The sequence below is a fragment of the Palaemon carinicauda genome, chromosome 33 (assembly GCF_036898095.1).
Source record: "Palaemon carinicauda isolate YSFRI2023 chromosome 33, ASM3689809v2, whole genome shotgun sequence".
Lineage (NCBI taxonomy): Eukaryota > Metazoa > Arthropoda > Malacostraca > Decapoda > Palaemonidae > Palaemon > Palaemon carinicauda.
Genome location: NC_090757.1, coordinates 3,594,082 through 3,616,986, shown reverse-complemented (window position 1 = coordinate 3,616,986; position 22,905 = coordinate 3,594,082). Strand labels below are relative to the sequence as shown.

At 48.3% G+C, this 22,905-nt stretch overlaps 1 protein-coding gene across 4 annotated transcripts in view; it reads right to left on the bottom strand.

Annotated features, from left to right (window-relative positions):
- Positions 1–22,905, bottom strand: part of LOC137625822 (phosphatidylinositol N-acetylglucosaminyltransferase subunit Q-like) — a 60,147-nt gene that overhangs the window by 19,224 nt on the left and 18,018 nt on the right. For all 4 annotated transcript variants that reach the window (XM_068356698.1, XM_068356700.1, XM_068356699.1 and 1 more), the window contains exon 4: positions 19,441–19,576. In XM_068356698.1, the coding sequence (XP_068212799.1) occupies positions 19,441–19,576 (136 nt within the window). The remainder of the gene's footprint in view (positions 1–19,440; positions 19,577–22,905) is intronic.

Genomic DNA, 22,905 nt, shown 5'->3' with positions numbered 1-22,905 from the left:
TATTTACATTGGGTTTACCTTTTAGCGCAGCTGAAATGGCGAGCCATTAGAATTTACCGGGGGGGGGGGGGGGGGGGGGGGAGTGGTAGCTAGCTACCCCTCCCCCCCCCTCACACAGATGAATGCTCACTTTCACTTAGAGATAGGACTTGTCTTGGGGGACAGGGCTGGCGGGCAAATATGTGTAAATAGCTAAGGTTTGTATGGTTAGGAAAAATACAAATTATCTTCGAATTTGTCATTTGTTCCGTAACCGAAATACAAACCATGCTATTTACATTGGGTGACTTACCCATTAGGTAGGGTGGAAAGTCCCCAGCCATACTGGCTTTGGCTTTACCCAAGGACTCAGAATCCGAGTGAATCGCACTCGAGAAAAGGAGTCCTTGCACCTCACAAGTTCCTTGCTCCGCAAGGAACCGTGTGGCCTACATAAGCTTGTGTGTGAAGGAAGAAGTGTGACCCGTCCTAGGCAGTTGACCTGGAGTTCCCGAAGGAACTCTGGGTTAGGACGTTCCCAATACCACCTCGTCAGGGTATGAGGGACGCGACAGTATTGACTCAATACTCGGAACACAAGGAAGCATGGTTTACCTGCAGAGGTTCGAGGTCAGCTATGCAGAGACCAGGATGCTGCCTCCCCATAGAGGGGATGATGAAGAAAAAAATAAGGGCCAGACATACTTCTTTCATTCATGCAGACTAAAACCTGATAACAATGCCCTCAACCTTCTGCTACCTGTCCAAAAAGGAGCCTGAGGTTAGACCAGCTGTTGTGTAGCCACCACAGAGCGATAGAAAATGTATCAAGACTCCTGTGGGTCACGCCCTGCAGGAAGCGGGCTGCGAAGGTCATTAGACGCTTCCAGACTCCAGCTTGTAGCACCTGCGTCACAGAGTAGTATTACTCGAAGGCGAGGGACGTTGCGATGTATCCAACATCGTGCTGTAGGGCGACGTGACGGGGGAAGGTCTGGAGACAGGTCGAGATGAATGTCCTTGAGTCCGGGCTGAAGAGGTATACTGATGACTCTCCCCCATGTCCTCCTTGTGCTCCCAAATCGGCTGCAACTGAGGACAAACTGCAGCTGTTCCCAAAGCTAACCTCTCGATTCCTTTACTGGCAAGAAAGAGAAGGTCTTGGGACATCAGATACAGAATGGAGACTCGAAATCTTGAAGGAATTGGACCGAAGGGCTGGGACCCCAAGAATCTGAGTCTAGCCAACAACTCAGGAGTGAACCTGAATGTTGACTTCCCCTCTTCCTTAGAAAGGGGGAGTCGTACGAGACCAAGAAGATTGCTTACACACTGGCCGTGGCCAGAGTGAGCAGGACCCCCCGGGCCGGAATACAATCCGAGGCCTGTCGTAAAGGGTCTTGAGAAGATCTCTTAAAGGACTAAAAGTCCGAGCCATGCTTCATGTTGGAGGTCTTCCTCCGACTAGGGGAGGGACGATCGTAGCTTCGCATGAGCGAGGAAAGATCCAGCGGGCAGGAAAAAGTTATTCCTTTAAGCCTGAAGGTCAGGGAAAGGCTGAGCGACAGGCTTCATTGCCGAGAGCGGAAAGGAGTTTCCTCCCGCTGAAAGGCAATAAGACCATTATTGCTGGAGAAGAGTCCTCAAGGGAAGAGGTATATCTCCCACGGCACCAACCACCGAAGACTCTTCACTTTGCCTGGAAGACCCCTGCGGATGACTATCGCAGATGACGCGACCTCCGTACCGCGACTGTAGCGGGTTGTCTCTTCTTGAGGAGGAGGCGTAGTGTCTCCAGGCATGAAGCCGAAGCGACGCCCCGGTTCGGGAGAGATGTCGCAGTGTGGTTGTTTGAGTAGTCTGCGCCGTGGGAGAAGCTCTCCCGGGAGTTCCGTCAGGGGAAGCAGAGGGTCCAGAAACCGTTCTGCGCATAGTCCCAGTGGAGCTCTCCCATTGAAAGGTTGACAGACAACCTGGTCTTGTTGAGACCCATTGTCCACAGACAAAAAGGAGGGAAGACGCAGGCGTCGAAGTTGTCCCACCATCACCGGAATGCATCTTGCCAGAGTCTCGGGGTCTGAGACTGGGGGGAAGAACAGCGGAAGCTTGAGGTTCCAAGCTGTCGCGATCAGGTCCCCCAGACCAGGACTTGCTGGTTACTCAAGGTCAAAGACTCCCAGGTACACTCTCTCTACGAGGCTCTGCTCGGATAGTCGGAGAGAACATTCCCCTGCCTGGAATGAGAGATCCGATGGTGGTATTGAGAGAATCTCAATCATCCCGGTATCTCTACTGCAAGATGTGAAGGTGTGAAAATGCGTCCCCTGCTGGTTAGAACACGCCAGAATCATGAAGTCGACGCGCACGGGGCGACTCCTGTAGGATCTGTAGAGGGGCCAGACTACGGCCCCTAAGCCTTCCTGAATGATGGAGAGGTATCCTTCAGGTCTTGACCATAGGCCTGGACCAGAACATGGGCCCCCCCTTTCCTTTGACGAGTCCAAGAACAGCATCAAGAATGTGGGGAAAGGACGAGAATATCCACTACCATCAAGAGGCTCCATAGGTCAACACCCATTGCAGGTCTAATAGTTCCGCTGGTCCCATAGGGGCCAGGAAGTCCGGTTAAACGTTGCCTGAAACCACCGGAACTTGGACCGCCCCACATGGAACTTATCCTGGGGCGACCGTTCGGACTATAGGCGGGTCAATGAGGAAAGGAGAACTAGGAAACATTCCAAGGTAGGGCTGAAAGCTCTGCTTGACTGAGAACAGGTACTGCGACTCTCCTCAGTCTTGCCACAGTCAACTGAAGGAAGGGTCGGAGGATGTGGCAACAGAATCTGGCGTCCCCAGGTGGACACCCATCCAAGTACCGACCAGAACCGACGTTGCTTAACCTTGCTGGACGGACGAGAAGCGGGGTTTTCAACGTGGTAAGGCCGTTGACTCAATATCATGGCCAGATACTCCAGATGTTGAGGCAGAAGAAGAGAAGGCTCCAAGCAAAATACCATGAACCCAAACTCATGGTAAGCATCCAGAAGCTTGTCCTGGCGCTGAAGAAGGTCGAACCCGAGCCTACCGGAATTGACCAGCCCTCCAAAAAGCAGAGGAGGCGAAAGCCTGCATCTGAGCGGCCATGAGGAAAGCAGGGAGAGTTCTCTGGGGAAAAAAACCTGCTATGCCATGGCGGGATAGCCACACTGCATCATAAGCAGGAATACTTGCAGTCTAGGCTGAATTCGACGAGCTCCCTGGAAGATGGATGGAATGGAAACTGAAAGTACCCGTCCTTCCGATCCAGGGTTTAAGGAGTCCTGTCGCCTCGTTACCAGTCTGATCGATTCTGCTGTTCTACGCTGGCCGAAGTTTGTTCGACAAACTTGATCAGGGCTGAGAGGTCGACTACGGAACTCCCCTCTCAGATCCTTCCTTACAAGAAAGGATCGACTGAAGAGGCCGGGGGTAAAGCCGTCGGTGATCCTATGGAGGACCTTCGCCTAAGGTATGGATCATTCTGCCCAACCAGGCAACTCTTGCTGACGCTATGGCATAGAGGTTCAGAGACACTGAATTCGCTGACAGAGACGGCAGGCGCGATATCCTTGGCTGATCACAGAGATTATGCGGGAATGGGCATCGGGAAGCTGTCATCCGGATGAGTAACCTTAAGCATCCTCCCAGTGAGAAACCTGCAATCCTAGAGTTCGTGAACTCTGCCGCTCCTTTTAGGACTATGCCCCCCCCGGGGGAGCCTCCCGTGCCATCTGTTCCTGACAGGAGGAAACTGCAATTGGACACCTTGTCCCAGTTGTCGTAGCCAATAACTTAGGGCGACGTGGTTGAAAGAAAAGGGCGCTGGAGCCCTGCAGAGTCTGGAAGAAAGCGCCTTGGAGGAGTGAAAACGGAAGTCGATTTCCTCGCACAGCCGCTGTCTAAGTCTCTGTCCTTGGGCACAAACAAACTCTTCTCAAGGATGGAAGGGTGCCTGAGGTTGTCGACCTCCACAGATGAGACACCCGAAGGAAGCCCTCAGTCAGCGCGTCCAGATGGTACAACATCGAGCTTGTCCGCAAGTTAGATACTTAACGACGAAAGGACAAGGTGCCTGAGCCCGAGTGGAGGAAAGTACCCATGATCTTCCTGTAGTTTCCTTGAACCAAACCTCGGGCCGTAACCGAGGAGGGAAAGGACCTGGTAAGCCCCCAGAGGAAGGGGTAAGCAGTCACCCCTTGGCCGATGGAGAAATCTCGAACGGAAAGCCCCCCGCCAAAAATCCTTCCAGGGAATGACGGGGAAGGGCTAACCCAGGTTCTGGAAAGAGGAGTGTTGCTCAGACTTCCTTAAGTTTCTTCGTATTCTTGCAAGTGTCATGCTCTGCGTTTACGGGGTGAGGCCGTGTTCTGGAAATACGCTCCAGAAGAACTCGCCAGGCTGGCCATGCTGCGAAAACCCCAATGGGAATCGTGGTCGCTATTGCCCTGGAGCTCGCGCGATGGTAATTCAAAGATTTGCGCGTGGGCGAACGTGGAAGCGCCCATACGCGGTCACGCAGGAACGCAATCGAAGGTGAGCGAAGGAGCGCAGAAGGAGGGCGAGCGTGGTAGGAAGGGCGAGAGCTGGTGGTCGGCGAGCGATAACCCATAGACGAGCAATGGATACTGCAAGAATTAGGCCGACATTCGTGCGAAGAAACACTGTAGGTTCGAGCGACGGAACACCGTCGGTTCGCTCGACGGAACACCGTCGGTTCGCGCGACGGCACACCGTCCGTCCGCGCGATGGAATACCGTCGCGGGCGAACATTGGAGAGCATGCGTGTGGGCGCGCGGGCGCGCAGGCAAGCGGTCGCGCGGGCGCGCAGGCAAGCGGTCGCGCGGGGCGCGCAGGCGAGCGATCGCGCGGGCGTGCAGGCGAGCGATCGCGGGGGCGAACGGCCGCGCGGGCGAGCGGGCGCGCAGGCGAGCGGGCGCGCGGGCGAGCGGGCGCGCGGGCGAGCGGGCGCGCGGGCGAGCGGGCGCGCGGGCGAGCGGGCGCGCGGGCGAGCGGGCGCGCGGGCGAGCGGGCGCGCGGGGCGAGCGGGCACGCGGGCGCGCGGGCGAGCGGGCACGCGGGCGAGCGGCCGCGCGGGGCGAACAGCCGCGCGGGCGCGCAGGCGAGCGGTCGCGAGGGTGGGCAGGTGAATGAGCGCGATTCCGAGGCGGCGAACGCAAGCGTTAGCGCGATGGTGAGGAAACGCGCTGCCGCGTGGGCGAGGAAGACCGCTGGCGATATGGATCAACTGGCGATCGGTGGTGAGCTGGTGAGCGCTAACGCGCAGGTTGGCGATGGCACGTTGTGGCATGTCGACGCGATGGCGAGCGATGGCGAGCAGCATGCGCAGGTGAGCGATCGCGCGATGGCGAGCAGCATGCGCAGGTGAGCGATCGCGCGATGGCGAGCAGCATGCGCAGGAGGGCGATCGGGCGATGGCGAGCAGCATGCGCAGGAGGGCGATCGCGCGATGGCGAGCAGCATGCGCAGGAGGGCGATCGCGCGATGGCGAGCAGCATGCGCAGGAGGGCGATCGCGCGATGGCGAGCAGCATGCGCAGGAGGGCGATCACGCGATGGCGAGCAGCATCCGCAGGTGGGCGATCGCGCGATGGTGAGCAGCATCCGCAGGTGGGCGATCGCGCGATGGCGAGCAGCATGCGCAGGTGGGCGATCGAGCGATGGCGAGCAGCATGCGCAGGTGGGCGATCGCACGATGGCGAGCAGCATGCGCAAGTGGGCGATGGCGAGCTAGTAGCTGGCGAACCATGTTCCTTCAGAAGCGTTGGAGAACGTTGGCGCGCCGGCTGTAACACACGCGGGCGATCCGGAGATCGCCGAGAGACAGCTGATAGCTGACGTGTAGAATGCTGTTGAATAGGCGATACTAAAATCGCCTGTGCGCGCTGGCGAGCAGGTGAACGCTGGCGAGCAGGTGAACGCTGGCGAGCAGGTGATCGCTGGCGAGCTGATGATCGCTGGCGAGCTGATGATCGCTGACGAGCAGAAGGCAACGCGTGGAAGCCTGCGCATAGAAGAAGAGTCCTTGACCCAGACCTGAACCGAAGTTCTAGATCGCGAGGGCGAACGTGGGTGCACAGGGCGCGTAACAGGAACCAACAGGAACAGCAGGGATGATCATCATGAAAGCGCTGGCGAAAGGAGAGCGCTAGTGATCAGGAAGCGCTGATGAGCAGGAGAGCGCCTGTGCGCTAACACTGAGCAGGAGCAGGAGAGAACACAGCAGAAGGGCGCGCAGGGGAACCCTGACACGCAATGGAAGAACCCCCGTGGGAGGCAACCCTTTGCTCCGAAGGGAACGTTGTCCGTCGGGAGACAGATGTCCATCGGAAGACCGTTGCCTGTCCGCTGGGAGACTGATGTCCGTTGGAAGACCGTTGTCCGTCGGGAAGACCGTTGCCCGTCGGAAGACGAGATCAGACTGCTGTCCATCTGCACCAAGGTGGAAGATCAAGAAGAAGGAGTTGTAGGCTGCAAACGGAGATTCAAAAAGGCGCCTCTTAGCACCCTTATAGGGAGATGAGAGGCCCTTACGACGAGGCAGACGGTGGGCCTTACGGCGAAGGAGGCCAACAGCAACAGCAGCAGAAGAATCCTCCGAAGAGGAGTCTCTATGAGTGTACTCTCTCGCGAACGAAAGAGAAACACTTCGTAGAAGAGACTGGTCAGCCAGTGACCTAAAAGGAGCAATCCTCCAAAGAAGGGCTCCTGCAGTTGCCCAGCCCCTTGAGCGAAACTGCAGGTGTGACCGCTCAGCACCAAGAGCATAGTCGCACGAAAAAAGGGCAAGAGAAGAACCCCCCCCCCCCCCAAAAGGGGAAAAACTCAAGCCTGGACAGGAAACTTCCCTCAGAAGGAAAGTTACCCGCCCAAGGAGGCAAGCCTCCTGAGAGTTCTAAAATGAACTGGAGAGCTGTCCGTCGTCACGGGAGTACTTCCAGTAGAAGGAGACACGCCCCTGACGAAAATACAAGGGGGGAGGCAGCAACAGCCGAATCCCCAGGCCTCAACAAGACAGCTCACATCGTTGCCATATTACAGAAACGAACTAGATCGGTACGTAACTGTAAAAAAATCATTAGTACACATTCATTCCCCCGGGAAGGCTCCGAAGAGGAATCCCGAGGGAAAGGAAACAAGAATTACACAACAGGCACGTGCCCTCACAACCACTTACACTCACGGAAGGAGAGCTGTAACCAAAACAGAATTATAACAATTATAATTATGAAACTATGTAATTATGTAATTTAAAAATGAACACTAAAGAAAGAACGAAAACCTCGAAAGGAATCGTTCTACAGGCTGAAAAATTAACAACCACAATTAGATTCATAAACTAATTGAGACAAACGTACGACGTAGCAACCCCCCCACAAGGAAAGGAAGCTACAAGGGCGTAGTAACACGTAGTAAAAGGGTGAACGACCTCAAGAGAGAGAGAGAGAGAGAAAGACCTAAGTCAAACTTGATCGCCACCCATAAAATTACGCCGTGGTGGCCTAACTGCCGAGGACTCCACGCAGATATCGTACACTACACACACAACTCTGAAAAGGAAACTTACTGATTTCTATACTCAAATATATATACAAACATGAAAACATGTTTACATATATATTGAGTAAAAGAAAAGTAAGCGATTAAGTAAAGACAACACAAACAATGGCTGCCAAGAGAGGACCAAGACAGAGACGTGTGTCACAGTCCAAGCCAAAAGTGAAAGTGAGCATTCATCTAATGGTTAGCCATTTCAGCTGCGCTAAAAGGAAAACCCAATGTAAATAGCGTGGCTTGTATTTCGGTTACGGAACAAACTAAGTTTTACATTACTATTCACCAGTAAACTCTATACTGTATTGACATTACATCTATATAATATGTTATTTTGATAATAAAATAAATTTTTGAATATACTTAGCCGGTGATTATATAAGCTGCAGCTCTGCTGCTCGACAGAAAACTCTAGGTAAAAAATCCGCCAGCGATCGCTATGCAGGTAGGGGGTGTACTTCAACAGCGCCATCTGTCGTGCAGGTACTCAGTACTCATTGTAAACAAAGAACTCAATTTTCTCCTCGGTCCACTGCGTCTCTATTGGGGAGGAAGGGAGGGTCCTTTAATATGTAATCACCGGGTAAGTATATTCAAAAATTTATTTTATTATCAAAATAACATTATTCAATATTTAACTTAGCCGGTGATTATATAAGCTGATTCACACCCAGGGGGGTGGGTAGAGACCAGCAATAAATGTTTACATTATTATGAGCTAAGGATTTTTTATTTCATTTTAGAAGTTATCAAAATAACAAAAATAAAATAAATAAGTACCTGGTAAGGAAGTCGACTTGAACAATTACTCTGCCTTTTTAAGTACGTCTTCCTTACGGAGCCTCGCGATCCTCTTAGGATGCTGAGCGACCCCTAGGATCTGAAGTATGAAGGGTTGCAACCCATACCACAGGACCTCATCAAAACCTCTAATCTAGGCGCTTCTCAAGAAAAGAATTTGACCACCCGCCAAATCAACCAGGATGCGAAAGGCTTCTTAGCCTTCCGGACAACCCAAAAACAACAATAAAAACATTTCAAGAGAAAGATTAAAAAGGTTATGGAATTAGGGGATTGTAGTGGTTGAGCCCTCACCCACTACTGCACTCGCTGCTACGAATGGTCCCAGGGTGTAGCAGTTCTCGTAAAGAGACTGGACATCTTTAAGATAAAAAGACGCGAACACTGACTTGCTTCTCCAATAGGTTGCGTCCATTATACATCGCAGAGATCTATTTTGTTTAAAGGCCACTGAAGTTGCGACAGCTCTAACTTGATGTGTCCTTACCTTCAGCAAAGCTTGGTCTTCCTCACTCAGATGGGAATGAGCTTCTCGTATTAACAGTCTGATAAAATAGGATAAAGCATTCTTTGACATAGGCAAAGATGGTTTCTTAACTGAACTCCATAAAGCTTCTGACTGTCCTCGTAAAGGTTTAGTTCGTCTTAAATAGAACTTAAGAGCTCTCACAGGGCATAAGACTCTTTCTAGTTCATTTCCAACCATATTCGATAGGCTTGGAATATCGAACGATTTCGGCCAAGGACGAGAGGGTAGCTCGTTTTTAGCTAGAAAACCAAGTTGTAAAGAACATGTAGCCGTTTCAGATGAAAATCCGATATTCCTGCTGAAGGCGTGAATCTCACTGACTCTTTTAGCTGTGGCTAAGCAAACCAGGAAAAGAGTCTTTAAAGTGAGATCTTTAAAGGAGGCTGATTGTAGCGGCTCGAACCTTTCTGACATGAGGAATCTTAGTACCATGTCTAAATTCCAACCAGGTGTAGCCAAACGACGCTCCTTCGTGGTCTCAAAAGACTTAAGGAGGTCCTCTAGATCTTTGTTGTTGGAAAGATCTAAGCCTCTGTGACGGAAGACTGATGCCAACATGCTTCTGTAACCCTTGATAGTGGGAGCTGAAAGAGATCGTTCTTTCCTCAGGTATAAAAGGAAGTCAGCTATTTGAGTTACAGAGGTACTGGTCGAGGATACAGATACTGACTTGCACCAGTTTCGGAAGACTTCCCACTTCGATTGGTAGACTCTAAGGGTGGATGTCCTCCTTGCTCTAACAATCGCCCTGGCTGCCTCCTTCGAAAAGCCTCTAGCTCTCGAGAGTCTTTCGATAGTCTGAAGGCAGTCAGACGAAGAGCGTGGAGGCCTTGGTGTACCTTCTTTACGTGTGGCTGACGTAGAAGGTCCACCCTTAGAGGAAGAGTTCTGGGAACGTCCACTAGCCATCGAAGTACCTCGGTGAACCATTCTCTCGCGGGCCAGAGGGGAGCAACTAACGTCAACCTTGTCCCTTCGTGAGAGGCGAACTTCTGCAGTACCTTGTTGACAATCTTGAACGGGGGGAATGCATATAGGTCTAGATGTGACCAATCTAGGAGAAAGGCATCTATATGAACTGCTGCTGGGTCCGGGATTGGTGAGCAATATATTGGGAGCCTCTTGGTCATCGAGGTTGCGAAGAGATCTATGGTAGGCTGGCCCCATGTGGCCCAAAGTCTCTTGCACACATCCTTGTGTAGGGTCCATTCTGTTGGAATGATTTGTCCCTTCCGACTGAGGCAATCTGCCATGACATTCAAGTTGCCTTGGATGAACCTCGTTACTAGTGAAATGTTTAGATCTTTTGACCAGGTGAGGAGGTCCCTTGCGATCTCGTACAACGTCATAGAGTGGGTCCCTCCTTGCTTGGAGATGTACGCCAAAGCCGTGGTGTTGTCCGAGTTCACCTCCACCACTTTGCCTTGAAGGAGAGACTTGAAGCTTTTCAAGGCCAGATGAACTGCCAGTAGCTCCTTGCAGTTGATATGCATTGTCCTTTGACTCGAGTCCCAAGTTCCCGAGCATTCCCGACCGTCTAATGTCGCGCCCCAGCCCGTGTCCGATGCGTCCGAGAAGAGAACGTGGTTGGGAGTCTGAACAGCTAGGGGCAAACCCTCTCTGAGGCTGATACTGTCCTTCCACCAAGTCAGGGAAGACTTCATCTTCTCGGAAATGGGGATCGAGACCGCTTCTAGCGTCTTGTCCTTTTTCCAGTAAACAGCTAGGTGATATTGAAGAGGACGGAGATGTAATCTTCCTAACGATACGAACTGCTCCAGGGATGATAGTGTCCCTATCAGACTCATCCACTGCCTGACTGAACATCGTTCCTTCTTCAGCATGTTCTGGATGCATAACTGGGCTTGACTTGTTCTGGGGGCCGACGGAAAAGCCCGAAAAGCTAGACTGTGAATCTCCATCCCTAAATACACAATAGTTTGGGATGGGACCACTTGAGACTTTTCCATATTGACCAGGAGACCCAATTCCTTGGTCAGATCTAGAGTCCACTTTAGATCCTTCAGACAGCGACGACTGGAAGAAGCTCTTAGAAGCCAGTCGTCCAAATAGAGGGAGGCTCTGATGTCCGCTAAATGAAGGAATTTGGCTACATTCCTCATCAGCCTCGTAAACACAAGAGGAGCTGTGCTTAGGCCAAAGCACAGGGCTTGAAACTGGTAGACAACCTTTTCGTAAACGAATCTCAGAAAAGGTTGGGAGTCTGGGTGGATGGGGACGTGAAAGTATGCGTCCCTTAGGTCTAAAGAGACCATCCAGTCTTCCCTTCTGACTGCTGCTAGAACGGACTTTGTGGTCTCCATGGCGAACGTCTGCTTTGTGACAAAGACATTCAGCGCACTGACGTCTAGCACCGGCCTCCACCCTCCTGTCTTCTTTGCCACTAAGAAGAGACGGTTGTAGAAGCCCGGGGTTTGATGGTCCAGGACTTTGACTACCGCTCCCTTTTCTAGTAAGAGAGACACCTCCTGTTTCAATGCTCGTCTCTTGTCTTCCTCTCTGTACCTGGGAGAGAGATCGATGGGAGACGTTGCTAGAGGGGGTTTTCGTACAAACGGGATCTTGTACCCCTCTCTGAGCAACTTCACAGATTGTGCATCTGCGCCTCTCTTCTCCCAGGTCTGCCAGAAGTTCTTGAGTCTGGCTCCCACTGCTGTCTGAAGAAGCTGGCAGTCAGACTCTGCCTTTAAAGGACTTGGTTCCTTTCTTCTTCCCACGTCTCCCTTCGGCACGAGCACCTCCTCTGCTGGAGGCTCTGCCACGAAAGGGCGGAATAAATCGGGACGCTGGAGTGTCCATCCTTGGTCTAGCTGACAAGGTAGGCAAAGGGGTGGCTTTGCGGGCAGAGGACGCAACCAGGTCATGGGTGTCCTTCTGTATCAAAGAAGCAGCAATCTCCTTAATCAAGTCCTCTGGAAAAAGGCACTTAGAGAGAGGAGCAAACAGAAGTTCGGATCTTTGACAAGGTGTCACTCCAGCTGACAGGAAAGAGCAAAGGTTCTCACACTTCTTGAGGACTCCGGATACGAACGATGCAGCAAGCTCACTAGACCCGTCACGTATGGCCTTGTCCATGCAGGACATGATGAGCAAGGAAGATTCCTTCTCAGTCGGGGAGATCTTCCTGCTCAAAGCTCCCAGACACCAGTCTAAAAAGTTGAAGACCTCGAAGGCTCTAAATATCCCTTTCAACAGATGGTCTAGGTCCGAAGGTGACCAGCATATCTTAGAGCGTCTCATGGCTAGCCTGCGGGGAGAGTCTACAAGACTTGAGAAGTCGCCCTGGTCAGAGGCAGGAACTCCCAAGCCGAGAACTTCTCCCGTGGCATACCAGACGCTCGATCTGGAAGAGAGTTTAGCAGGGGGAAACGTAAAGGCTGTCTTCCCTAGACTCTTTTTGGACTGCATCCACTCTCCTATAACTCGTAAAGCTCTCTTGGACGAGCGTGCGAGCACGAGTCTAGTAAAGGCAGGCGAGGATGACTGCGTACCTAAAGCAAACTCTGATGGAGGAGAGCGCGGAGCCACAGACACAAACTGGTCCGGAAACATCTCTTTGAACAGAGCAAGAACTTTTCTAAAGTCCAAAGAGGGTTGCGTGGACTTGGGCTCGTCAAGGTCCGAATGTGGTTCATCAACGTGTGCCGCATCGTCATCATCAGAGAGTCCATCATCCGAGTATTGAGGAGGAAGCGGCAATGGAGTAGGTATCGGCTGGTTAGCTGAGTCCGGTCGCACGGGTGCACGCGTGACTGAACCGGACGCAACGTCATGGAACTGTTGCCCAGTCTGTGAGCTGGCAACAACCATAGCAGCGCGGGGACGCACAGCATCTACTCCAGACTGTCTAGTCTGATGTGGGCGAGCAGAGGTAACCACACTGGGTTGCGGAGGTTGACGCTCCGCGTCAAAACAAAACAACTCTGACGGTTGTTGTACCTCGCGAACGTCAACGGAAGGTTCCGTGCGTCGCTGAACGTCAACATGCGACTGGCAGGGTACACTGGAACGCATGGGTGGCGGGACTCTCTCAGCTGGAGTGAGCAAGAAGGTCGCCTCAGCGTCCACAGGACGCACAACCGAGAGTGTTGTTGGTTGTAGGCAAGAGGTTGGTGCAGCAGCAACCTTCTCCGCACGAAAGTCCTGCATTAGAGACGTTAATTGGTACTGCATGGTCTGCAGCAAAGACCACTTAGGGTCTGCAGTAGCAGGTGCGGCGACAGACGGTGTAACTGCCTGAGGCGGTACCGCTTTGCCTCTCTTAGGAGGTGAGCAGTCGTCGGAAGACTGCAGCGAGTCCGAACTGACCCAGTGGCTACAACTGGGCCGTTGGACTTGCGCGGAAGGGACCGACTTGCGCTTAAGAGGCCGTGAGACCTTGGTCCATGGTTTCTTATGAGAAACCTCTTCCGCAGACGAGGAATAAATGGGCTCTCTCGTCTTTGTGTGGGTGGGACGATCTTGGGTAGATACAGTGATACCTCGGTAGTCGAACGACTCTATACTCGAACAATTCGGAGTTCGACCAAAATTTTCGAGAAATTTTTGCTGCGGTGCTCGACCAAAAATTCGGTACTCGACCAGCCGAACACGTGACGACCGCATGGGCTTTGTGATGATCGCGCCATCTCGGCCACTCTCGCTTGTTCGGGAAGCATCAGTTCTCTCGAGAGCGTCACTCAGACAACGCGCGATCAGCATTCGTTGTGATTTAGTGATTTTCAGTGCTTTTAATTGCTTTTTTAGCTTTCATAATGAGTCCCAAGAAAGTAATGAGTGTTAAGGGGAAGGAGAAGAGGAAAACAGTGCGAACAACGATCGAGTTGAAGAAGGAAATTATAGCGAAATATGAGAATGGTGTACGAGTGTCCGATTTAGCGGTAGAATACGGAATGGCGAAGTCGACCATTTCTACGTTTTTAAAGCATAAAGAAATGATTAAGAAGGCGAATGTTGCAACGGGAGTTACGGCGGTAACTAAGCAAAGGCCACAAGTGATTGAGGAGATGGAAAAGTTGCTTTTAATATTTATTAAAGAAAAACAGTTGGCCGGGGAAAGTGTTAGTGAAGCGTTCATTTGTGAAAAAGCGTTGCATATCTATGAAGAATTAGTGAAGAAAAGTCCGAGTACCAGTGAAAGTGATTCATTTACATTTAAAGCGAGCAGGGGTTGGTTTGAAAAGTTTCGTAATAGAACAGGTATTCATCGTGTTACTAGGCATGGGGAGGCAGCTAGTTCGGATCAAATTGCAGCCGATAAATACGTGGGGGAATTCGATCGGTACATAAATGAACAAAATTTGATCGCACAACAAGTCTTTAATTGTGATGAGACTGGGTTATTTTGGAAGAAAATGCCAGCCAATACGTACATTACCAAGGACGAGACGAAGATGCCAGGTCACAAGCCAATGAAAGATAGGCTAACATTGTTGCTGTGTGCAAATGCAAGTGGCGATTGCAAGATCAAACCCTTGTTAGTGTACCACTCGGACAACCCCCGGGTGTTCAAACGAAATAATATTTGTAAAAGTGCACTACCAGTTATGTGGCGCTCGAACACTAAATCTTGGGTCACAAGACAATTCTTTACTGAGTGGATAAACGAAGTGTTTGCCCCCCAGGTTAAGGCTTACCTCATTGAAAAGAGCTTGCCAATGAAATGTCTTCTGGTTATGGACAATGCTCCTGCACATCCTCCAGGTCTCGAGGATGACTTGAAAGAAGAATACAGCTTTATCAAAATCAAATTCTTGCCCCCCAATACTACTCCCATACTCCAGCCCATGGACCAACAGGTCATTTCAAACTTCAAAAAACTCTATACCAAGGCCCTTTTCAGAAAGTGTTTTGAAGTGACCAGTGACACGAAGTTGACCCTAAAGGAATTCTGGAAGGAACACTTCAGCATCCTCAACTCTGTTAACATGATTGACCAAGCTTGGCGAGGTGTGACCTATAGGACATTGAACTCTGCCTGGCGTAAGCTGTGGCCATCATGTGTCACAGAGAGGGAGTTTGAAGGTTTCCAACCAGAGGCGGGTCCAAGCACTGCTACCCCTGTAATTTCTGATGACACTGATGTCGTTGAGGAAATTGTTGTCATGGGCAGGAGTTTGGGGCTTGAGGTCGACAAGGATGATATTGATGAGCTTGTAGAAAGCCATTCTACCGAGTTGACTGTGGAGGAATTGTTGCACCTGCAACAACAACAGCAGCAGGATCTGATTGTGGAGCAGGAATCTTCAGAAGAGGATGAGGTAAGGGAGGATGTTCCAAGTTCTCTCATCAATGAAATTTGTTCCAAGTGGGCAGATGTGCAGGCTTTTGCTGAAAAATACCACCCAGAAATTGCAGTAGCAAACCGGGCAGTGCATATGTTTAATGATAGTGTCATGTATCATTTTCGAAAAATACTGCAGAGGAGGAAGAAACAATTAACAATAGACCAGTTTTTCACAAAAGAAAAGAAAGCTGCTACATCAAAGCCTGTTTCTCCTCCAAAGAAGAGACAAAGAAGAGAAGAAACCCCTGAAATAGATCTGCCCACCCTTTCATTGGAGAGAGAAACAACTCCTGAAGGAGAACTACCCCGCCACATCATGGAAGGGGACTCTCCTTCCAAGCAGTAACCTCCCCCTTCCATCCTCTCCACATCCATCCCTGTATGCCATCGAACCGCTGCTCAAAGGTATGTTCACTACAGTACAGAAAATGGTTTAAAATTGTTTTATTTTAGTACAGTAAATGGTTTAAAATTGTTTTATAGGATTTTCTGACCAATTTCATACACATTTAGATAATTATTGTTGTTTAGGTACACGTTTTATTAATATTTTGGGCCTGTTCGAGTGCTTGGGAACGGAATAGAATATATACCATTATTTCTTATGGGGAAAAAAAATTCGGTACTCGAACAAATCGGAGGTCGAACACGGATCTCGAACGGATTATGGTCGAGTACCGAGGTATCACTGTACGCCCGAAACCACGGAGGGAACGTCTGTTCGCTGATTAAAGCCTCTCGAACCCATTGGTCGTACGACATTGCTTCTCCCCTGGACTTGGGAGCTTGCAAGAGGTCCCGGACTAGGAGGACGACAGGCACGAACAGACGAACCCTCAAACGCAACACTATCCACAACACTATCACTCACTTTACCACTTCCCACTGCACTTTTACACTTCAGCTCCTTGACGTCTGCCATGAGCTGGTTACGGTCACTAGCCAGGGACTCAACTCTCTCACCCAGAGCTTGGATGGCACGCATCATGTCAGCCATCGAAGGTTCCTGAGTGCCAGAAGGGGGATCGGGAGCAACCACTACAGGGGAAGGAATAGGTTGTGGGGCATGAGGAGAGGAAAAATCAACAGAACGAGATGAACTTCTCCTGACTCTATCTCTCTCTAGCCTACGTGTATATTTTTGGAATTCGATAAAATCGAATTCCGAAAGCCCAACGCATTCCTCACATCGATCTTCCAATTGACAGGTTTTATCCCGACAATTGGAACAAACGGTGTGAGGATCGATAGAGGCCTTCGGAAGACGCCTTGAACAGTCCCTAGCATTACACTTCCTGAATTTTGGGACTTGAGATGGGTCAGCCATTTTGAATTGGTCAAAGGGGGATTCAAAAACTATCCAAAGTCATCAACAAATAATCCGATATCAAAAAAAGAATGCAAGGATTTATTGAAGAGAAAGCCTGCACAGCGAAAGCTCAAAACTAGAATAGTGTACTTCACCAAATAGTTGTGAAAACAAATCCAGTTAGCAACAGCGAATTAGTAGGTCTTGCCGGTAGCACGACAGAGAGAAAATTGAGTTCTTTGTTTACAATGAGTACTGAGTACCTGCACGACAGATGGCGCTGTTGAAGTACACCCCCTACCTGCATAGCGATCGCTGGCGGATTTTTTACGTAGAGTTTTCTGTCGAGCAGCAGAGCTGCAGCTTATATAATCACCGGCTAAGTTAAATATTGAAAATATATAAATAATTATGCATGAATAGTATATTTCAGCCCTAATATAACAAACTGCATGTATCCACTGAAATGAATCTTATTCTATGAAAAAAGTCCAATAGTGTACTGTATTTCCTTTTTCCTCAAATCTGATTGAGCTAGTTCCACATTTAAACTAATGTACCCTGCAGTATTTCAGGCAAAACCCTTGCATAGTTAAAAATAAATGCTGGTGTTATATATTTACATAATGAGTGTTTCTTGGATTTTGTAAAGGGGATGTAGAAGACATCCCCTATACCCTAAATAAGTGGATGATTGAAAAATAACTACTTACATAAGGCTGGCCCAAAATGTTTCAATATTTAATAGGTAATAAAAACTGGAGCACGAATATACATGAAAATGTTAGATTCTCTGTTAGAAGGGAAAGGGAATAAATGGAAATTTTATTGAGCAAAGGGAATTTTTTGAGTCCAAGATTGCCCTTATTACTAGCTTAGCTCATAATAATAATAATAATAATGATAATAATAATAATAATAATAATAATAATAATAATAATAATAATAATAATAATAATAATAACAAGTGAGCAAGTCCTGAACGCGGACATGGTCCTCGTAGAGGACATACCTCCGCCAAGGTGACCTAGAGCGCCATATGTCCTAGAATCATGAATTGATGTGACTTCGACCTTCACATGACCTTGACCTTCACGTGACCTTCAAGTGACCTTGACCTTCACGTGACCTTGACCTTCACATGACCTTGGCTTCAAGTGACCTTGATCTTCAAATGTACTTGACCTTCACGTGACCTTGACCTTCAGGTGACCTTGACCTTCACGTGACCTTGACCTTCACGTGACCTTGACCTTCAAGTGACCTGCTTGACTTTTGACCTTCAAGTGATCTTTGTTCATTTGCCACTGATACTTAATATGACATTGATATAATGCACCAATATGACCTTGACCTTTGACCTTTATAAATTTGAACATCACCCATGGGTTGCGCCTGGACTAGGACTTCCCTGTTGGCTTATGCAAAAGTCAGTGCTTTATTTCTGTCTCTTGATATGGCCACTTATGTCATAGTGACACCAGTGACCCCTGTGACCTTGACCTTGGGGTGACCTTGACCAAAATTTAATCAGTTCTTCCATACACATTGGGGAACTACTTGGCCAAGTTTGAAGTGATTCCGTGTAGAAATGTGGCCTCTACGTTGTCCACAGACAGACAGACAAACAGAGAAACAAACAAACAAACAAACCGAACCGAAAACATACCCTCCTGGCGGAGGTAATAATAATAATAATAATAATAATGGCAGGATCTGTTCACTGATGCCTTATGAAGATTAATACTTAGGGTCTATAATAGAAGATATGGGGAGAATAAATGATGAGGAAAAACATCAGATACAAAAAGGTTGGAACAAGTGGAAAACAGCCTCTGGAGTTCTTTGTGACAAAAGAGTGAAGGGAAAGTTCCATAAGATCAGTTATGCTCTGCAATACAGAAACAGGAAGTAGGACAAAGAAAGAGAAGAAAATGTACATAGGAGAGATGAGAGAATTAAGATAGATGTCTAGTGTAACAAGAGAGAACAAAAAAAGTAATAAGTACACGAGAGGGTCAACTAAAGTGTTCAGAATATCAAGGAAGTGCAGAATTGGAAACTGAAAAGGTATGAAGACCTACTAAGAAGGAAAAAGACCGTATTAAAAGGTATGTCATGGAAATGGAGTTGCAAGATAGAGGAAGAAGAAGAAAAAGAAAGAGGTGAAGACACTGTGTAGAAGGGGACTAACAGAAGAGGGACTTGATGAAGCAAAAGAGCACTTAGGAAATAGATGGACAATAGATGTATTGCCGAGTTGAGATTTTAAAAATTAGTCATAATTTGGTGTGGAAAAGTGATGAAAACTGTAGAAGCTGGTGAAGGTTTGGAAGAGCGTGAAAGGTAAATGTTGTGAGCAAATGACATGTAGTTATGTATGAGGGTAAAAGAAACCAATGGTTGTTTACATGAATGGTGGAAGAATGGTATCAGATGATTTGTATAGGTATTTGGGAGTAAATAATAACAGATGACAGCAGGATGAGAAAAAATGCACCTTAATAAAAGAACAAGGAAAAACTAGACTGCATATAAGACCAGGGTGAGTGGTACAATAGGATTGTGAATGATTCATTGAGCTGATCATGAACCTTATTATGTGTTCAAGTCAGACATCTATTGTAGTTGAAATAGTGTCAGGTAGTGAATGCTTTGTTTGGCGAGACAGGGGGCTTTCCATGCTTTCATAATTTCTACTAGTTAAATGGCATTGTTTCTCCACCCAACCTGAGTGTTAAGACTTTATGCTCCTTTCTCTCCATCCAGATCTAATCACATAGGAGTAAAAGAAAATAATACTATAAAGGAAACGAGAATATATACAGCAGAATATGGCAATGACAGAATATAAAATGAGATAAAGTGGAGTAATGTACTTCTTTATTTCTTAAAAGTTACCTACCTAAATACACTCTCCAAAGGTGTACATGGTAAGAGAAAAAAGCAGACAGTGCTTGTGTGAGGGGTTGATTCAACTTAAGACCTGCCGGAGCTCCACTCAGCCATTCCAAGAGATCTTGGACACAAGACGATAAAACCTGTTGAGTGGGAGAAAAATTATTCACTATTACTTGCATTAAAAGTAATGACTTGAATAGTTGATGAGATAAAAATATCACACTAAGGTAAATAATATGTCAATTCCCTTACAAAATAAATCACATGCTATGCAAAAAACAATAATAAACTGGAATACTGTGTTTACACAGTGGAATTATCCAAGTTTCTTGTTCAACCTTGTGGAAAATATGATATTTTAATTATAAAATAAATTTTTGAATATACTTACCCGGTGAATATATAGCTGCAACTCTGTTGCTCGACAGACAAAAAACTGTACAAAAAAAACTCGCCAGCGATCGCTATACAGGTTGCGGGTGTGCCCATCAGCGCCAACTGTCGGCCAGATACCAAGCTCCATGTAAACAAAGACTCAATTTTCTCCTCGTCCCACTGCGTCTCTATTGGGGAGGAAGGGAGGGTCATTTAATTTATATATTCACCGGGTAAGTATATTCAAAAATTTATTTTATAATTAAAATATCATTTTTAAATACTTAACTTAGCCGGTGAATATATAGCTGATTCACACCCAGGATGGTGGGTAGAGACCAGTAAAATATGTTTACATTTTATGAGCTAAGAGTTTTTATTTCATTTTAGAAGTTATCAAAATAACAAAAACAAAATAAATAGGTACCTGGTAAGGAAGTCGACTTGAACGATTACTCTGCCTTATAAGTACGTCTTCCTTACGGAGCCTCGCGATCCTCTTAGGATGCTGATAGACCCCTAGGAGCTGAAGTATCAAGGGCTGCAACCCATACAACAGGACCTCATCAAACCCCTAATCTGGGCGCTCTCAAGAAATGACTTTGACCACCCGCCAAATCAACCAGGATGCGAAAGGCTTCTTAGCCTTCCAGACAACCCATAAAAACAACATTAAAAACATTTCAAGCGACAGATTAAAAGGATATGGAATTAGGGAATTGTAGTGGTTGAGCCCTCACCCACTACTGCACTCGCTGCTACGAATGGTCCCAGTGTGTAGCAGTTCTCGTAAAGAGACTGGACATCCTTTAGATAAAAAGACGCGAACACTGACTTGCTTCTCCAATAGGTTGCGTCCATTATACTTCGCAGAGATCTATTTTGCTTAAAGGCCACGGAAGTTGCTACAGCTCTAACTTCGTGCATCTTCACCTTAAGCAAAGCTCGGTCTTCCTCACTCAGATGTGAATGAGCTTCTCGTATTAACAATCTGATAAAGTATGATAAAGCATTCTTTGACATAGGCAAAGATGGTTTCTTAACTGAACACCATAAAGCTTCAGATTGGCCTCGTAAAGGTTTGGTACGCTTTAAATAGAACTTAAGAGCTCTAACAGGGCATAAGACTCTTTCTAGTTCATTGCCTACGATCTCCGATAAGCTGGGAATATCGAAAGATTTAGGCCAAGGCCGAGAAGGCAGCTCATTTTTGGCTAGAAAACCAAGTTGCAGCGAACAGGTGGCTTTTTCTGACGAAAATCCGATGTTCTTGCTGAAGGCATGAATCTCACTGACTCTTTTAGCCGAGGCTAAGCATACCAGGAAAAGAGTCTTTAGAGTGAGATCTTTCAGGGAGACTGATTGTAACGGCTCAAACCTGTCTGACATGAAGAATCTTAGCACCACGTCTAAATTCCATCCAGGGGTAGCCAAACGACGCTCCTTGGTGGTCTCAAAAGACTTAAGGAGGTCTTGAAGATTTTTATTGTTGGAAAGATCTAAGCCTCTATGCCGGAAGACCGATGCCAACATGCTTCTGTAGCCCTTGATAGTGGGAGCTGAAAGGGATCGTCCTTTTCTCATTAATAAGAGAAAATCAGCTATTTGAGCTACAGAGGTACTGGTCGAGGATACAGAAACTGACTTGCACCAGTCTCGGAAGACTTCCCACTTCGACTGGTAGACTCTAATGGTGGACGCTCTCCTTGCTCTAGCAATCGCACTGGCTGCCTCCTTCGAAAAGCCTCTAGCTCTCGAGAGTCTTTCGATAGTCTGAAGGCAGTCAGACGAAGAGCGAGGAGGATTTGGTGTACCTTCTTTACGTGAGGCTGACGTAGAAGGTCCACCCTTAGAGGAAGACTTCTGGGAACGTCTACTAGCCATCGAAGTACCTCGGTGAACCATTCTCTCGCGGGCCAGAGGGGAGCAACTAACGTCAACCTTGTCCCTTCGTGAGAGGCGAACTTCTGCAGTACCTTGTTGACAATCTTGAACGGTGGGAATGCGTAGAGATCCAGATGTGACCAATCTAGGAGGAAGGCATCTATATGTATTGCTGCTGGGTCCGGGACTGGGGAGCAATAGATTGGAAGCCTCTTGGTCAGCGAGGTTGCAAAGAGATCTATGGTTGGTTGGCCCCAAGTGGCCCAACGTCTCTTGCACACATCCTTGTGGAGGGTCCATTCTGTTGGAATTACTTGCCCTTTCCGACTGAGACAATCTGTTATGACATTCAAGTTGCCTTGGATGAACCTCGTTACTAGGGAGATGTCTTGACCTTTTGACCAGATGAGCAGGTCCCTTGCGATCTCGTACAACGTCAGTGATTGGGTACCTCCTTGTTTGGAGATGTACGCCAAGGCCGTGGTGTTGTCTGAGTTTACTTCCACCACTTTGCCTCGAAGGAGAAACTTGAAGCTTTTCAAGGCCAGATGTACTGCCAACAGCTCCTTGCAGTTGATATGCATGCTCCTCTGACTCGAGTTCCACAGTCCTGAGCATTCCCGACCGTCTAGTGTCGCGCCCCAGCCCACGTCCGATGCGTCCGAGAAGAGAACGTGGTTGAGAGTCTGAACAGCCAGGGGAAGACCCTCTCTTAGGTTGATATTGTCCTTCCACCAAGTCAAACAAGACTTTATCTTTTCGGAAATCGGGATCGAGACCGCTTCTAGCGTCTTGTCCTTTTTCCAGTGAAAAGCTAGATGGTATTGAAGAGGACGGAGGTGTAGTCTTCCTAGTGACACAAATTGTTCCAGGGATGACAGCGTCTCTACTAGACTCATCCACAGCCTGACTGAGCAGCGTTCCTTCTTCAGCATGTTCTGGATGAATAACAGGGCTTGACTTATTCTGGGGGCCGACGGAAAAGCCCGAAAAGCCAGACTGTGAATCTCCATCCCTAAATACACAATAGTTTGGGATGGGACCAGTTGCGACTTTTCCAAATTGACTAGGAGTCCCAATTCCTTGGTCAGATCTAGAGTCCACTTGAGATCCTTCAGACAGCGACGACTGGAAGAGGCTCTGAGAAGCCAGTCGTCCAAATAAAGGGAGGCTCGGATGTCCGATAAGTGGAGGAATTTGGCCACATTCC